General features: G+C 31.5%; 1 protein-coding gene across 3 annotated transcripts in view; it reads left to right on the top strand.

The window, feature by feature from the left end:
* LOC129225610 (nucleolysin TIAR-like) overlaps positions 1-13,841 on the top strand; it is an 83,441-nt gene extending 69,600 nt beyond the window's left edge. Inside the window, exons 5-11 of one of the 3 annotated variants that reach the window (XM_054860076.1) lie at positions 1,332-1,440; positions 1,569-1,679; positions 1,760-1,844; positions 3,076-3,202; positions 3,878-4,035; positions 4,598-4,693; positions 13,448-13,841. In XM_054860076.1, the coding sequence (XP_054716051.1) occupies positions 1,332-1,440; positions 1,569-1,679; positions 1,760-1,844; positions 3,076-3,202; positions 3,878-4,035; positions 4,598-4,693; positions 13,448-13,451 (690 nt within the window). In that variant the 3' untranslated portion in view covers positions 13,452-13,841. The remainder of the gene's footprint in view (positions 1-1,331; positions 1,441-1,568; positions 1,680-1,759; positions 1,845-3,075; positions 3,203-3,877; positions 4,036-4,597; positions 4,694-13,447) is intronic. The other 2 variants (XM_054860075.1, XM_054860074.1) reach the window with 2 other exon arrangements.
* The last annotated feature ends 3,958 nt before the right edge of the window (positions 13,842-17,799 follow it).

Raw genomic sequence — 17,799 nt, 5'->3', positions numbered from 1 at the left:
TGCATTAAAGAGGTTTTACTGTATATGCTCCTCGATATAACCATGTCCTTGATTTACCGATGACTTTTTCCAGTCCCTCCCATGTCGTTAAATCAGGGTTATACTGTACTTACAATACAAATGCATGCTTTATTGTTTTTTTATTTATTTGAATTACAGTATAGCTTGATTTAACGATACCCGATTTAATGATTTCCTGGATTTAATGATACATTTCACTGGTCTGGATTGCCTGCATTGAATGTCTATGCTCCTTGATTTAACAAGTTCCTTGATTCGTTGATAAATTTTCCAGTCCCTTGACTATTGTTAATTCAAGGTTATACTATATGTGATAAGTCTAAAATCTGTCTCAATCGTAAAGATTTTTAAAAGACTTTTTTTTAAAGGGGGGGGGGGGAGTCTTTTAGCTGTTAATTTACTATTTCTAAGCTTTTTCGAGAAACTTTTAAAAATGAATATAACATTGAAAAGAAGGCAAACGTGCCTAATATGAAACTTTATTGATTATTTGTTATTTATCTGATGTCTATTGCTGCACTATCTTGATCATTCAATTAACACATTTTTTTTGTTTGAAGTCAAGTTATCTCAGTTTTGTTTGAAGGTTAAAATTTTGGCCCTAGTTTGAATAAAGTTTTGCAAATGTGTGTTTGCATTCACACATGTCTATTTCGGAGTGAAAGTGGGTAGAAAATTATAGGAAGACAGGGTAGTATTAGTTTTCCTATGTATAATGAAATATGTTTAACTGGAAACTAAGGGATCAAAATATTAATTTGTGTTGAAAGATTCAAGTCTGAAAAAAAAAAGGAAAACTCATCAATATTTTCAATGTTGTCAAATTTTATTTCGATTTCTAGATTAACTACTAATACAGGGTGGTAACACAATCTGGAAAAAATAAATTCTCAAGGAAATTTTTTTTAAATGGTTAATTATAGGGCGATTTTAAAATATTCTCCTAATATCAGGGAAAATTATAGTTTACAGTGTTCAAATCGGCTAATCTTTTTAGTTGTTGCTGCAATTTTCTTTCATTGAGCAAAAGAAATAATCATTTTTTCAGAACATGTTAAAAGAAAAACAAAATTCGGAAAAATAGCAATGTATTTTTGTAGTCTTGTATTCTCTACTATTCTGGAAAAACTGACCAGTTAATCATTTCATGTTAAATGTATTTCACTGTAATACTTAGTATAAAACCAATGGTACTAATTCAGCAGGATTTTGTATCAGTTATTAATTTATAATTTTTTAATTTGCTTTTTTTTTTTTTTTTGATAAGAAATGATTAGATTTCAAAATAATTAAAACTATTTTAATTTCAGGATGCTGAAAATGCTATTACCACAATGAATGGGCAATGGTTAGGTAGTCGGGCTATTCGAACAAATTGGGCCACCCGAAAACCACCAGCCAATAGGTCTCAAAATGAATGTAAGTAAAATCAATCTGAATTGATATGTTATTCATTTTTGTTTCTATTTTATTATTTTTAAATGCATGTGCTATGTTGAAAAATACACCTAATAAGTTTCATTCGATGAACTATTTTTAAATTTTAGTTCATCTTTTTAAAGCTTCTGCCAAACCACTTCAATTTGATGAAGTATATAACCAGTCAAGCCCAACAAATTGTACTGTATATTGTGGAGGAATAGCTCAAGGACTAACTGGTAAGTTAAAATGTTTTTGCGCATTTACATTTTTTTAGTTCCTAACTTGATTCTATGATAAATTTGAAATTCATTTGCAGATGATTTAATGCAAAAAACATTTAGTGCTTTTGGAGCAATTCAAGAAATAAGAGTATTTAAAGATAAAGGCTATGCATTTATTAGGTAAGTTTTTGCCCTTTTTCTTATTTTTCTCAGAACATTCAGTTTTATTTCATTGTTTCCAAAAGAAGGCAAATAATCTATGAAAAATATTGAAAATTTTTATTTCATATTTTATTAATAATATTCTTAGTTTTCCATTGCATATCAAACAGGTAGTTATTAAATAGGGCTGTTTAAATTTTAAACAAGAAAATTGAATTGTTTTGAAGATCAGATACAAAAGGCATATTCTAATTTGCAATACTTGACACCAAGAGTTGAAATCCTCATCAATATTTTTGATTAATTTAGCTCTTTTGTGGATAAACTTTGAATATACCTAAAGATGTGTTTTGTATTTCATTATATTTAAGCTTTTTTTTTTTTTTTTTTTTTTTTTTTTTTTTTTGTGCTCATGTGTAAACTATTCTGTGGCACAGGATCTTTTTATTAATAGCAAAATACTTAAGTACAAGGTTACTTAAATATATTTAGAATACAATAATAGCCAACCTGTGTGATAATTACACAGTACAAAATTTCTATGCAGTTCTTTAATTTTAACTTATATAATTATAACATACTCCTAGTGTTTTGTGTGCAAGATTTATTATGTGATTTAATACTATTGGTTTTATACTGCTCTATTTTTTTTTCCTCCTAACTTCTGAAGTCAAGAAAATTTTATAACTTCATCATAAATTGTTGAAGAACCGCATTGTGAAAAACAAGCTGTTGGAAAGTAGATCATATAATGTATTTTGAGATAACAAAGCACACTTTGATATTTTGTACTTATATTTTAATTGAAAAACTGATTAAATTAGCTGCAGTTCTATGAATTGTTTTTTACAATATTCAAATAGAAATCAAGATTTTAAAAAGTCCTTGAGAAAACTCTGAAAACTTCGGGTTCTCAAGTTAACCCCTCTGGGGGGAAAAAATGGGTATTTCATCAGAAACCAAGGTGAGCTGGGCTTTTCCAAAAAAAAAAAAAAAAGTTAACAACCCTGTTTTAAAGGATTTTTTAAGGGTTTCAGAGATTATAATTAAATTTATGTTTTAACTTAAATATTTTCTTCACAATTTCCAAATTTTCCTTTTGTGCTTCATAATCATCATGCAAAGCTTATCAAATGTCCCTCTTCCTAAATAAATTGCAAAATCAGAGCATTGTGTGTGTGCATTTCCCCCCCCCCCTCCCCCAGTTTTACTTTGTATTTTTCAATTCCATTTTCACTTTACTTTTCAGGTTTGCTACAAAAGAAGCCGCAACACATGCAATAGTAGCTTCTCATAATACAGAAATAAATGGACAAACAGTGAAATGTTCTTGGGGGAAAGAAGCTGGTGATCCTAATAACCAGCAGCAGCAACAGGTATTTTTATATTAAATCCTAGAATGTCTTCCGATTGAAGGTTTTTAACAGTATTATTATTAATGGTAGCAAATATAAAATTTATTCAATGTAGAAAAATCTAAAAGGAGTACACTTCTCCCTTGCTTTAAAAAATAAAAAGACTTTCTAAAGCATCAAAGCTTTCTTCCGAGTTCCCTCGAACCTTGAAAATAAGTGAAATTGTAGGTCAAGAAAATTATTGGAAATCTTAAGTTGTTAGAGTCGGGGATTTCGTATTAAATGTGTATATAGGCAATGGAAAATTGATGTTTCCTATCCTGGTGTATTATATTTTCCTATAAAAGTTATTCTGTATTGACTATCTAAACCTTTTTTAGTGCCAGATGTTGAATTGTAGCTTTAAGTTAAATTTCCTTTTCAGTTTTAAAGAATATTTTTGATTTAATTAAAATTCAACATCAAAAAAAAGTGAAGTAGTTACTGAAAGGCTTAATATTAATGTGTGTTTATAGTAAATGTGATACCAAGCTTAAAATTCTATTTCATCCTTTTTATCCATTCCTCCCTCTACATTTGTCACTGGCATTCTTGTTTTATGATCTTCCTTAATTTGATGTTCCACATAGGTTTGATTTCAAAATTTATACTTTTGTGGTTATTTATTATATTTTACAAAGTGAACATTGTTTTTAGGACAATCATGAAGCATTTCAAAACATAGCTGCACAATACACTTATCCTTACCAACAAATGAGCTATTGGTATCCACAAGGCTATCCTCAAATGCAAGCTGGCCAATTCATGCAGAGTATGCAATATCCTTATGGACAGTACTATGGACAAGGTTTTGGGTAAGTTTTTGATGTATTATTTTGTTTGGTTATTTTGTGTATTAAAAAAAAAATCAAACTAAGCATGTAGATGTTCGTGATTTGATATCTTTTAAGTATAAGATTTTTTTTTTTGGAAATGCTTTTTATTTTAAGCTTAATTGTCTCGTAATCTTATATATTAGTTAGATCAAAATTAATCCTTTTCTATTGTTTATGCTGAAGAATGCAAGTAAGCTATTAATTTCATTTTATATTCTACTTATGTTTTTTAAAAGTCGGACATTTTGTTGCTTTAAATGTAAGTCTCAATCATTGATTATTTTAAAAGAAGTCATTAAAGTTAATGTCCTACTACTACTGTAAAACCTTGACTTTATATTTTTGAAAATTGCAGCAAAAATTTAAAAAAAAAATACATTTCTAAAAAAATAGACACTTTTGTGTCAGTTTTAAATTGATTGGCTCACTTGTGCTTCGGCTATATTCTGCTGTTTGAAAACTTTATCTTGTTTAACTCGAATTGAGTTAAATAAAAATTCGCATTCATAGTTTTTGATTTATTAACTTTTTTGCTACATAGCCCTATGAGAAGACGCGATGAGCAACCTAAACAGCCTATAAGGGAAACTGCCGCACCATATGTTGTGCGGGGAGAAACAAAAACATCAACTTACAGGTAAATTCGGACTTCAAGCGCAAGATGTAAACGAATTTTTATAAAGGAAAAATGACAGGCATTTGATAACAAGGTTTTACTGTAGTTAATGCTTTCTCATTTTTCTTTTCTGCCTTTGCCTCTGGCCTAGTGGTCCTTAAAAGGCAGAGAGTTCAAAGATGCAGCCCTTTAAATTCTGTGTAAGCAGCCACTAACCGTAATTGTTAATAATTTTCAAATGAACCTCACTTTCTTTTACTTATACTGTCTGCTTTGAAAAACTCTTGGATCTTGTAACAGTTGCAATTCAAAGAGCGAAAGGTACTATTTTTTGAAAATTTATTCCATTTATTTGTATCTAATTATGATCCAATTTAGCATGTGTTAGTCATGGTTGTTTCCCCTCTTCTAGTGTATTTCCTGAACATATAACTTGTTTATATTTCTTAAGAACTTCTAGATTTTTCTCGTACTCTTCCAGTTTTCTTTGCTCGGATATAAATTCAGTCTTATTTGAAAGTTTTTCTTTACATCTGTGCTGCTTTTTAAAGCAATTTAAAGTGTTAGGGATAAAAGTGGATATGATCAAAACTCCTGTGTTACTTCACAACATTTGTATCTTGTTTTCTTGAAAGCATGTTTGGTACAAGAAAGCTTAAAGGAAACAGTTCTAACTGCAGAAGTGATAATGTTATGTTCCAACTATTATATTTCTCGGTGGAAATTTTCTGCTTTATTTTATAAAGAAAGCCTTTTTTTAAAAAAAACTTTTTTCATTTATTTTTTATAAACCTGACTTATACGTATTTGTTTCTCAAAATTGGATGGTCAGGAGTTTGAACCCTTGCACTTTAGACAATGTTTTGAGAAATAAGATTTAAAAAAATTGACTATTTTGACATCTTTCTCTCATTACAAAGTAGATATGGGTTATGGAAAATCCTTTAAAATTATTCTGCACTTGTGTTAACACTTCCTGTGACGTTTGCATTTAAGATATAAAGCAGGGGATCAAGATGAAAAACAGCATTTATTGTTAGATTTAATACTCATGAATTTATTCCATTTTTTGTCCTGCAGTAGACGATTGATCACTTCTCATTCACCATTTTGCAAACTGAAAAAATTATTTTTTAACCTTTCAGAATACTATAGAAACATAAACTCTATGTAATTAACTTAAAAGGGGAAGATAAAATTTTGATACTTGAATTTTACATGTTCATTCTTTCCTAGTCAACTGGATAATTTTCGGCTTTTACATGTAGCATGATAATAGACCATATTTTCAATGCAATATGTTCGCCTAGTTTTGGTTTATCTTTGCTCTAAAAAGGGAATGAAAAAATAATTATTTTTTCCTCTAGTAGAAGTTGGAATTTTCTCATGTATTTGCACTTTCATGTTGGAAAATCTAATTAAATTTGCATTTTTGAATTTTAATATTCTATCATTTAATTTCATTTTGATTTTTTGCGAGAGAGAGTGATTTTTATTTAAAAAAAAAAAGCTGAATTACGCTCTGCTGTTTTCAACAGACTATTTAACAAGTTTTTAGCTTTAGAATATAAACTTAAGAGTTATTTTGTTTTGCTGAAATTCTGTGAAATTTTTTGACTCAAGTAGACAACTTGGAATCAGTAAGGATACTATTTTGGGAGAGTTTAGTAATGTTAAAAAAAAAAGTCTTATTTTCAGAATTTTACACGATGGAAGTTTGTAGGGGGAGAAAAAGAATAAAGTAGTTCCTTTTTTCCCCATCTATCACTAATTTACCTTTAACCGTTGTTTTGTATGCATGCATTTATTACTTTTGCATAATTTAAGGTAAAAAATTCCTTTGTCTCTTCGTCTTGAGTCTTGACTTTCCTACTATTTATTGAATGTTCGAGGTGGGCGTCTTTTTGAATTTTTCAGTTTTTCTCATGGCCATATTTTAGTTTTTCCAGTAAAATTATTTTGTAGAATTTTGTTTTTGCATAATGTGCTTGCATTTTTGATAACGAAAAAAAAAAGATTTGCTTCTATTCCCATTAGAAATAGTTTTCCTTTCATTTTTAATTGTCTCATCGATGGCTTCTTGCACATTTTCTCCCTACCTTTAAACTCTCTGCCTGCAATTCAAATTAAATATCCTGTGCTTGAAGTTTTTTTACATTTATTTATTTTGTTTTATTTTGCATTTGTTTATTCATGTTAAATGTCTTTTTACGGTTGCTGTTTTTGTGCTAAAAGTCATATTTGTATAGCAATTTAAATTATAATTGAAAATGTATTTTAAACTTTTTTGTTTCTTTTAAACATTTGTTAGGCAATTTATTCATGGATTATTCAATTGCTCTCATGCAATTTAAAAAATATTTTTTTATGAATATTGATATTTGTATTGCTGTTTTAAATGTATTATTTTCTATATCATAATTTTGAAAGTTCTCAGCTGCAACATTTCAGAGTAATTAGAAAGATTGATTGTGTTTAATAAACTGTATTTGATTATCAATAGTCCTTATGAGGAAAAGTGTCAATATTAGATCTTAAAGCTGAAGTAATGTACATACTTGGGTAAAATTATTATGGCTTCAATTACTATTTTTGGTGCATCAAAGAGATCAAAACATAATATGGTCAAGTTCGACATTTCAGGCTATTTTTCTCATGAATGTGTACAGCAACGAAATATTTGATTTAACTTTCTCAAAACCCTATTTGTTTAAATAATTCAGTAATTATGCACTTGTATTGTTGTTTGCAAGAGTCAAACTATATTGCGGTAAAAGAATTCTCAAAGTAGACTGGTCCCTATTTTAACCTGCCCAAATTAAGTTTCTTTTTTAAAAAATACATTCATACAATTTCTCCAGAAAGTGTGATGTACCTTTTTTTATTACATATAATTTGTGCAAAAGTTTTGTGTACAATTTGTAGTGAATTTTTGAATTAATTTACATTAAATTAACACGATAAAAATTTAATTGACAGTGTGAAGACAGTTAAACCTCTTTCAGACGAACCCAAAGAAGTCATTAAAATTAATTTGTCTTTACCAGTGACGGAAAAGCAAGAAACTTGTTATTTGTGAACACAATAGTTTTAAGATGAATCATAAAGGCAATTTTTTTCTAGCAATAATTTGTTTTGATCATGTTTAAGTCAATGAGGTTTCACTGTATAATCTTCCTTAGTTGGAAAAGATTCGTCTTTCTCTTGTGTTAATAGAACTTCATAAATAATGTCACTTTCATTTCAGCGTATTTGGACCCCCTCCCCACTTTTTCACCAAGTTATCGTCCCTTCACCCTGTCTCATGTCACCTTATATTACATTTAATCTTGTTATGAAATTTTTCGTTTCAACCTAAATGTGTAATGTCTTACTTTTTTTTACTTTCTTCCCTTTGTTACTAACTCACTATTTTATAAACCTGCTCATTCCCCCCTCACGTGGGATATTTTTGGATTACCACAAAGTAGAGAAAATAATTTTCTTTTATCAAGTCTGATAAATATTTGTGTGTTTACTGTCACTTCTCTTTATATCACGCTTATCAATAGAAAAAGTTTATTAAAAATAATCATCATTATTTTTATTAGTTTCAGTTGTTTTATTCAAGTGATCGTTAAGTGCATCTTCAATAAACTTAGTTTACTGTTATATCAGGACGGCTTTTGAATTAGAAACAAAAAAAAATTATCTTACGAATTCCACTTTTTAGTATTACAGAGCATCATGTAAGATTGAGAAATATTAATTCTAAAAAAAAAATCAGATGGTGAAATAGTAATTTAGTTAAAACTCAAACTGCAGATTTTTCAGATTAATTGAAAACAAAACATTCCTGTTTTATAAATTGCAAAAAAAAGTTATTTTCCTTTTAAAAAGTTTTTAACAGTTGATTATTTTGACTTAAATAAGAATTTTATTACCTTTAATTCTTTAGGAGGCAGAGGAAATACGTCCATAAGAGTGGTATAATGGGGGTTGGCTGCATTATGATAAGCTAGGGTGCTGTGTGTTTGCGTGTTTATATGAGTATACTTCTGTCAGAAGGTGTTGGAGTAAAAACCCCATCCTTAAGCAAACTCTTATTTTATTATTATTATTATTATTTTTTTTTTTTGAAATATTTAACTATTCTTTTAACGTATAGGTTTTATTACAAATGATTCATTCCTTTTTGAAACACTATGTATCTAAAAGTATTGCACACACAACAATGAGGGGAATACAAAAAAATAAATGCATACTCATCAAGATTTGGAAAACCCCTCCTAACGACACCTCTCTATTGCGGACAAAAAAATTTGTTCCGTTAGTGTCCGCATTAGAGGGATTTTACTGTATTTTTAAGATGGCAACAAAACAAGTAGAGCATTTTGCGTGTGTGTGTGTACTACAACATTATGTTCATCTGTTCTTACAGTACTTGGGAGGAAAGCGTTTGAAAAAGATGGTGAACAGCATTAATGCAGCAGTGATGACTGGTTGTTTTCATGTATTCCGTATAGTTTTATGTGCAGTACTGATGTATATATTGCATTTTGAAGACAAATGAATCATTTGTAGTAACCCTAACACAAGGAAGAACAGTATTACCATCTATTCAATAACGTGTTGCATCGTCTTTTTCCTTCAAAACAGCTGCAAATTGCTTTGTCACCAGTTCTTGATCGGTGTTTGAAGATAGGTTGTTCTAAATGTCAAAGCAGAGAAATATTCTCATAGGGTAGATTTTGTTCATAGGGCTGCATTTATTTCAAAGCCCAAATGTCCTCTGTCGGATTAGATTTGGTGAGTCAAGTAACCAGGACATTAACTGGTATTCATCATTATGCTTCTCTGACCATTCCAACACAATATGACCCTTCTGATCTATAAAGATGCAAGACTGAGACAACAGCTGTGCTGTTCCTGGCAGCCCACTGGATCTGTTGGAACTGTGTGTTTTGAAACAGTTATATTGAGTCCTGAATTGCATTTGGCTGTCAACGGTGCCACTTTCTGGTGTCGACTATGCCTTCCTAAGTTTATCAAAATGATTTATTCCCCCCCCCCCCCCCCAAAAAAAAAAACCCAAACAAACTAAAAAGGGTGTGAAAAAACTTGCATACTCAAAACTGTTCTCTCAAAGGAGTTACTATTTGTTATGTGGAACAAATTTTCAAATCTTTCTTGAGGGAGATACCAACACAGATTGGAGCTGCTTTGTGGCCCTTTCTTAGAGCTCTGTATCTTAACCCATTCATGCCGGTTGGTACAAAAATATACCAACCGGGAAAAAAATTATAATTCGTCCTCACATGATGCTATCTCCCCAATAGCTGTACATTTTACATAGTAAATAATCACAAAAAGGGAAAAAAATATGTTTACTGTATCTTTGTTAAAAACGGTCGTAACAGTAGGCTTAAAACTTGAATAAATCATAACTCCAAAAGCATTCGTCTTCCGTCAAAAAGTAAAATGCAAGTTTTGCATGTATTTTAGTAATTTCAATAAGGTTTAAAAATTGTACCATAATTGTAACAGTGTATTTGATTCAGATATACTTTTAAAACGTTGTTTTTACCTTTGTTTCGTGTTATGAATTCACTTTTACTTTCAATGGTAGAAAATTGTACCAACCGGCGAATATGTAGTCACTGTCTTGCTTCGGGCAAATGAAGTGTTTCATCTAACATTTGTACAAATAAGTGATATTTTTAAAAGAGTTTTTAAGTATTTTAGTAGTGTTGTTAATTTATTATGGACGTCATAGACGCAAAAAGCTGATAAGAGGAAATTCGATTAGATTTGAATATAAGATGTGGGTGTTATTCTCGTAATACGGACATATTGCGTCACCTAGACGAATTGGTATAGCATAAAATATTAGTATTGGTATAGTATTTGTATAGTATATTGGTATAGTATGGAAAAATAATAAGAACCTAAGTACCAGAGGAAACGCATGCCATTATGGGCAATTTTTTACTTTTATTCCTGTGCTAAATGATATTCTTTCAACTTATACATTGAAAGAGTATACAAATGTATGTTCCATTGGGTTCAAGAAAGGAAATGCAGAAATACACACACAATCAACCAAGAACAGCATGTGGTAATGCTGCAATAAAGATGATGCTGTAAAATGGAACGGCAGTACTGCAGTAGCAATTACAAGCAATAAAGTATTCAGGACATGATGTGAATCAAGCAGTAAATGAGATGCTTTTGAGAAAAATAATTTTATTATTCCAATATCGTAGTTATTGAAACACATAGCAAGTGCATCTGTCGGATAGACCTTTTTGATCCGTAGAAGAATACGGTATTAGAAATTGTTGCAAAAAAAAAAAAATATATGGAGGTCACTTTTTTTGGGGGGGGGGGGGGCAATTTCTGCAAAGTGCTGTAAAAGAATGGCGAATGTTCCAGACTTTTTGAAAAGAAGATTCGCTATTCATTCCGAGAAGATTGTGATGCATAAATATTCGGTTAAAAATATATTCAATTCGAAATTTTACTACATTTTTAGTATCAATTTTTTCAAGTTCATATTTCATAAAATTTTATTTTACAAAATGAACACATTTCTTTTTTCTTTTGAAATAAATGAAATTGTAATTTGAAAACTCTTTTTATGTAAGTGTAAGTAATATTCTACAATTATAAATAATTATAAGTGGTAATCAATGCAATTATTGCAATCAAACAATAAATGTAAAATTTGCAAACAAAATGTGCTCACACCATACAAACGCCGGTTGGTAGAAAAATCTACCATAAAAATAAAAATAGAAAATTTAACGGGAAAAATTAAATTTGTATATAATGCACTTACTGGACATAAAATAAATAAATACTAATAAAATTATCACAGTTATTGTTTTTTTCGAAACCGGCATTAATGGGTTTAAAAAGGGTCCATTCTCAAACTTTTGTTTGTAATAACAACACTTTCACAACTTTTTAGTTCAATAAACTCACATGAAAAAACACTTCTAAATCATATCTCCCAAGTTTTTAAAGTTATTCTCACTCAAAATGGTCTTAACGACCAAAGGGGTTTTTCGGTATTATAGTAAAAAAAAAAAAGCACCATATATAATTTTTTTTTTCTTTATTTTTCAAAAAAAAAAAAAAACCTTGCAAAATATTTTGCTTTTTACGAAATTGGTACGAAAAGCAAGCAGAAAAAAAAGATGGATCTGTTCTTTTGTTTACATAAATTTTGTTTAATTATAATATATTTTGTTTCCTGAAGTAATAAAACTGTTTCAGAAAAAAATGTTTTGTTTCACTTATTGAGCAATCACGATTGCTTATTGTTCTCATTTGACCGTTTTTGGTGTCCGTGCCTTTTTCAACTTGGACCAGAAGCCTTTGCTGCACCACCGCCCACCGTCCTCTGCTGGCGGCGCGGCGCGGCTGCTCCGGTTTTGAGCTATCCGCTTCTCCTGGTCGGAGGCGTCCATGTCCTGCACACACGCAAGTTCACACACATACACTCACACACGCCTACGTGCATACCACAGGTCTACGCACACACACAACTATGCACAAGTAACCGCCCAGGAGGAGAGGCAGACTTGGGGGGGGGGACAGGAGCCGTTTCTAGAAACAGTAACTCCAATGAGTAGGGTCCTGTCTCAGTTCGTGATTGCGAAAAACATAATTTGAATTCAAAATTTCAGAATTCAAATTAATTTTCTTTTTTTATTTTTCTTGTCATGTATGCTAAGTTGAAGAAACAAAAAATTCCAAAAGCTATCGGAAGATATGGACACACTGGTGTTTCCCAAACCAGATGCAAATTCACCAAGTAATGCTTTTTTGTTCTGAATTTTATTTTTCTCACATTCGGCAAATCTGCATTCAAAGAATTTAGTATATTTTCCCCTTAAAAATTCTTTCTTAAACTGTTGGTGTGAAAGATCAGTTCATAATCTCAAAACACGCTCAAAATATTTTTTTTTTTTTTTTTTTTTTGCTAATGTGTCCCTTATGTTCAAAATTTATTTTATAAATTTTAATTGTGTAGAAATAGTATTTTATGTTATCACTGATCTTAAAATTAGCAATAAAAAGTTGAAAGAAGTTTTAACCTTTTTCTTTTGATAACATTGCAAACTGTCCTAGTCTACCCCAAAGCTTGAACTATGATAATGTTGTGGATTTTCTCGAGAACCGATCATTTACTATAAATTTCCATTCGCTAAATTGACAAAGGCTGTAAAGAAGTGTGCAAGAAAACCAAGCTACAACTGATCACCAATCGCTGAAATTTATGTATTATGTGTGATTGCCAACATGCGTATGGGGTGTCTTACATGAAAGGTGGTTATGTTTTTGCAATTATGGGATCTGGGATGTCAAAGGCTTTCATCATTCCCTGGTATAATCGTGACCAAGAACTTTTTTTTTTCTTTTGCTTTCGTGCTGCCCATTAATCACTATTTGTACTTAAGCTTTTTAAATTATTAAGTGTAGAGTATCTGTCATATAAATTTCATGTTATTTACCCTTCATGCTATGCCCTGCATGGCCCATTGAGTTTACTATGTTTATTAATTTTGACAACTGGTCCATTTGGTTTTACCAATAAAAACCTCTTTTTACAAACATTATTGCTACCTTCAACTTTCAAGTCTCAAGCCTACTGGGACTCAGTATCCTGCTGTCAGCATGTTTGTGTTTTAAACTTAGAAAAGGGTTTATGTCTTTTGTCATTACAGTACGTAATATTTTCTTGTGCATTGATATACATGCTTATAATGTGTTATTTTTCATTTATAGGTGATTTGAAATGCCAGCCATATTATATGATGTAGATTGACTTTTGAAATAGCAATTATCCTTGCAGCGAATGTGTCCTACACCAAATATTTCTTTTATGGCCTGATTTGCATTCAACATGTAAACATTCATTAAATATGTGTATATTTGTTCCTTTCTTCCTGTGAGACTGTTAAACAGCATTATTACTAAGCAAGCTACATCATATAATACATCAAAAAACTCCATATCGCAGAAGAGTTCGAAAGGGAAAAAAGAGAAAATGAAAAGTTAAAGAAACAAAAATATTTTAATTTTAATGTATGAAAATTTTTCATTGGTGTAGACTGTAAAGCGATGTAGTTTCTCATCAATTCTGGCTCATAGATATTAATAAAAATTAATGTATCTGATATGTAAGTGTGTCAAGTCTTTTTCTTTACCTTTTTTTACACTCTGCTAAGTTAAAGAAGGCATCTTTGCAGGATCTAGTTCTCCAACCCCTGTTCAAATAAAGAAATGCTTGCCAACTATCGCTGTACAGTTTAAAAGGGATGTTTCTATTTCTTAATACCAGATGCAGAAGAAAAATGAATCATTTAATTTTGGATTATTTCCTTGGTGTTGATCATTCATATGAATTTTAACAATACTTGGAAACTTCATTAAGTGTATGTCGCAGAAAATCTGTGGATGATGGAGAAAAACTGTCATGTTATATTTGTTATATTTTACACTGAGGACTAAGATGGTTTCCTGCTTAGAAAAATGCCCGAAACTGGTATTTTAAAATGCAGAAATGCGCGAGATTTTAAGCTTGAATGTAGGGATTAGGGGGTTTCTCCTGAATTTCTAACTGCAGACTTGCCATTTTTAATGATGTATAGGAGAGGAGGGATTCTCAAGGAAAAGTGAATATTAAAAACTCAAATTTTGACTATACAGTCAAACCCAGCTATAACGAACAGGCAACAAAGTCTAATATTAGTACCAACCCCTTTTTGTATTCAATAATTAGTAGACTATAAAGTATAGGGTTTTTTTTTCGTAAATAATGATATAATTACGATTCTACCAGATTAGCATTCGCTCCTGTAGACTTACAAAGGGAGAATTCGATGTAAATTATGCAGTGGCTTTCGCCATTTTCTAATTTCGGAATAAATTGGAACTTTTTCCTCTGCAGAAAAAGCTTTTCGTTTACCTGCAGGTTACTGCTGAGTTCACAGAATTATCAACAATAAAATCAAAAGTCAGCGGAAAACACGTGAATGTCCTCCTCGTTCCAGAAAACACAACCAACAACCAGATCTAAAACCAAATGAAAATTGAGGAGCTTGAAAAAGGACCCTTTGGACAAATGGTTATTATAATTAAAGGAGCAATAGGTGAGGAATATGGTTTGAGTGAGGGTCGTTGTAGGACTGTTTACTAAAAGAACAATTGATAAGAAAATCTTGAAATTTTAGCAGTTTTTGAATTGCTATAGCCGACTATCTAGTGCTCGTGGATCGTTACAAGCATTTGAAATTGCATTAATGGCATAGGTTTTCAGTTCGGACCACTTGGAAAATTCGTTACAACCGGGGGATCGTTATATCCCGGGTTTGCTTATCAGGGTTCGATTGTATTAGGAGAATTTAGGGGTGGGAGTTGTGCTCATCACATGTTTTTTTTTCACAGCTGAAGTTGTAAGAACGCTATTTGTATATTTAGGTAACATAAGGTAGTTATGGGGGTGGGGGCTCTTAAATTTCATAAGTATAGTCCAGAGATGGGCTGTGTTTGCCCCAATTGGCATAACTCACTGCGGAAAAGCTGCAATTTTCAATCGCAAATTCATTCTGATATTAAAATCGCCGAAAGCGCGATTTTATCAACCAAAACCGCCCATCTCATTGCGATTGAAAGACAAAAATAAGCATAAGATGGGGGTTAAAACAACCATTTTCCTCTTGCCGAAAGTTTCGATCCCTTTGCATCCTGCGCATTTTTCAGGTATTTTGATCTATGCTAGTTTAAGTTGGGTTATTTTGTTTTTATTTAATGATTGTTTTATCTCTGTGAATTAAAAAAAAAACATCAATGAAATTGAAAGGATGTCTTTGACTGTCCCACGTGCAAGATACCCTATAGAATAAATTTTGTTTATTTTTTTTTATTAAAATTTCAATGAAATTGCCTATTTAGAGGATGAAAGATTTCTCATACACCTTAACGGTTTTATGGCAAGTCTCAATTTATTTGAGTATGATATATAAGGGTTCTCATAGCGAAAATCCTTGGCTAAAATTATTCCAGTCGTGGTGTTAAATGTAACCAGAGCTGCCAACTTTTGAAAATCCAAAATCGTAGCAGCAGTTTGCAGTAGGGGGGGGGGGGGCGCTGCCGCAGATTTAAAGCGATGGAATTTTCAACAGTATAAACAACAAAAACGATACTTAACAAATTTTAAATATCGTACAGAAAATATTAATAAGGTATAAAAAAAATTACATACTTCAAGGAGTTTTTGACAGTTTTTCCCCTTTTTGCCGAAGATTCAATGATTGGATCAGCATCGCGATCTAAAAACCGATCCATGCAACTTTCGAACACAGGTGTAGAAGTTTGTTTTGCTGAACTTAGCGGCTTAGTTTTCATGCAGTTGTTTTTGCGTTCTTGGGATTACAAATTAAAAAAACAGAAAATCTTAATTTTTGGACCCGTTTTCGCAGCGTCGTAGTTTGAAGCTGTAATTCATAGAAACTACGATTTTTTCGTAGCAGCTCTGAATGTAACTGAAGAGTACAAATTTAAAAAAGACTTTTCAAACGGACAAAACTGCCGTTCTGCTACGATATCATTAGCCCCTGTAGCTGTGAAATTCGGTACAAGCATGGAGATAAGACTCCATGGGTACAAGTTAGTTTGGTTCTCTTGAAAGAGTTGCTCTTCATAGCGGTTTTTTTTTTTTTTAATTTGTAATGCGTATTTTCATCAAGTTCTTTTTCCTTCGGGTGAGAATAGGATTTAAATATTGTTTGAAAGAAAAAAACTCTTAATTCTGGTTGGAGTGGGAGAGTCATTTTGTTCTAAACCTAGGGCGGAAAGGCATGATTAGTGTGACGCAGGGGTGATTGTGTTCCGGTATTTTACCGAATTTCCAGTATTTTCGGACGTATTTCCGGTATTTTTCTGTCCAAAAATACCGGAATTATGTTTTTTTTTGTTATGCTTTTATCTCCCTACCTCCGCAATTTTTAAAAAATTATATAATACTCATCAAATATACCTGCAATAGCCTTAAGATGGACACCTATCCCTTAAGATGGACAAATGTCAAGATAATTTTGTATAACATCAGCTCAAAAGTAACTTTGTAACCCATTAAAATTTTAATCAAATGTACACACACTATTTTGACTCTGACTATTGAACTATTTAATACTATGGCATAGGTGCACTCAAGTAATAGGGGCCAAAGATTACCCCCCCCCCCTTTCTCGCTAAACCTTAACTCGCTTCGAAAAGTTATATCAGTAGTGTTGAGAACTTGGGTTGTTGTATGTTGAAAATCCTCGTCAGTTCTTAGAGGGAGATAGATGATGGCGCTGCAGACAATTAATTCTTTAACTGATGTCAAGCACCATGTATAGGAAAATAGTGGTTTTATGCTTCTACAAGTGTTAAAAAGCGCTTTTGAATTCTCTACTTAAGAGTAGAAACTTGAAAGATCAAATACCAAGAAGTAGGGTCTGGAGTTTAAGATTGCTGGGCTTGTTAATGAGACGAGACTGATGGAAAGTAGCTCCAATCCAGATATTTGCAAAGGATTTGATCTTAGCAGCCCGGAACTCCTAGGCAAAAATTCCTATTTACTTTTGCACTAAGGATCTTAAAAATAGGCAAAAACTTCTTGCCCATAACAATTAAATTATTAAATCTTTAATCCCTGTGTAGTCAAATCGTACAAACACAAACATTCACGAGGGAACGGGAGGGCCGCCTTCTAAGTGTTCAAATATTCTCAAAAAAATTTGGGATGCAAAGCATCCTGTACTTAAAGTAAATAGAGGAAAAAAGGGATAAATTAGAAAATCTCAAGTCTTCATTCTTTTTCGCAGGCACTCACCAACCCCCGAAGATTGCTTCGCAGTCTTATTTGATTCGCAAAGATTTAAATCGTCAATTAAAAAGAAACAGATTAAAAACGCATTATGAGTTCCCTTTGGAACAAAAGCACCCCTTCCCCGGATTTCAAATAATTTGTACCAACTTGCAGAGCCGTAAGGGCTAAGGGGCTTCTGGACATTCCAAAACTGCAGTTTTGCACGTTTGAAAAGTCGCTTTCACATTCGTGGTCTCTAGTAATATATTTTGCTCTTTCACTC

This window comes from Uloborus diversus, chromosome 7 (genome assembly GCF_026930045.1).
Source record: "Uloborus diversus isolate 005 chromosome 7, Udiv.v.3.1, whole genome shotgun sequence".
NCBI classification, from domain to species: domain Eukaryota; kingdom Metazoa; phylum Arthropoda; class Arachnida; order Araneae; family Uloboridae; genus Uloborus; species Uloborus diversus.
This window is presented reverse-complemented; position numbering and strand designations above follow the sequence as displayed.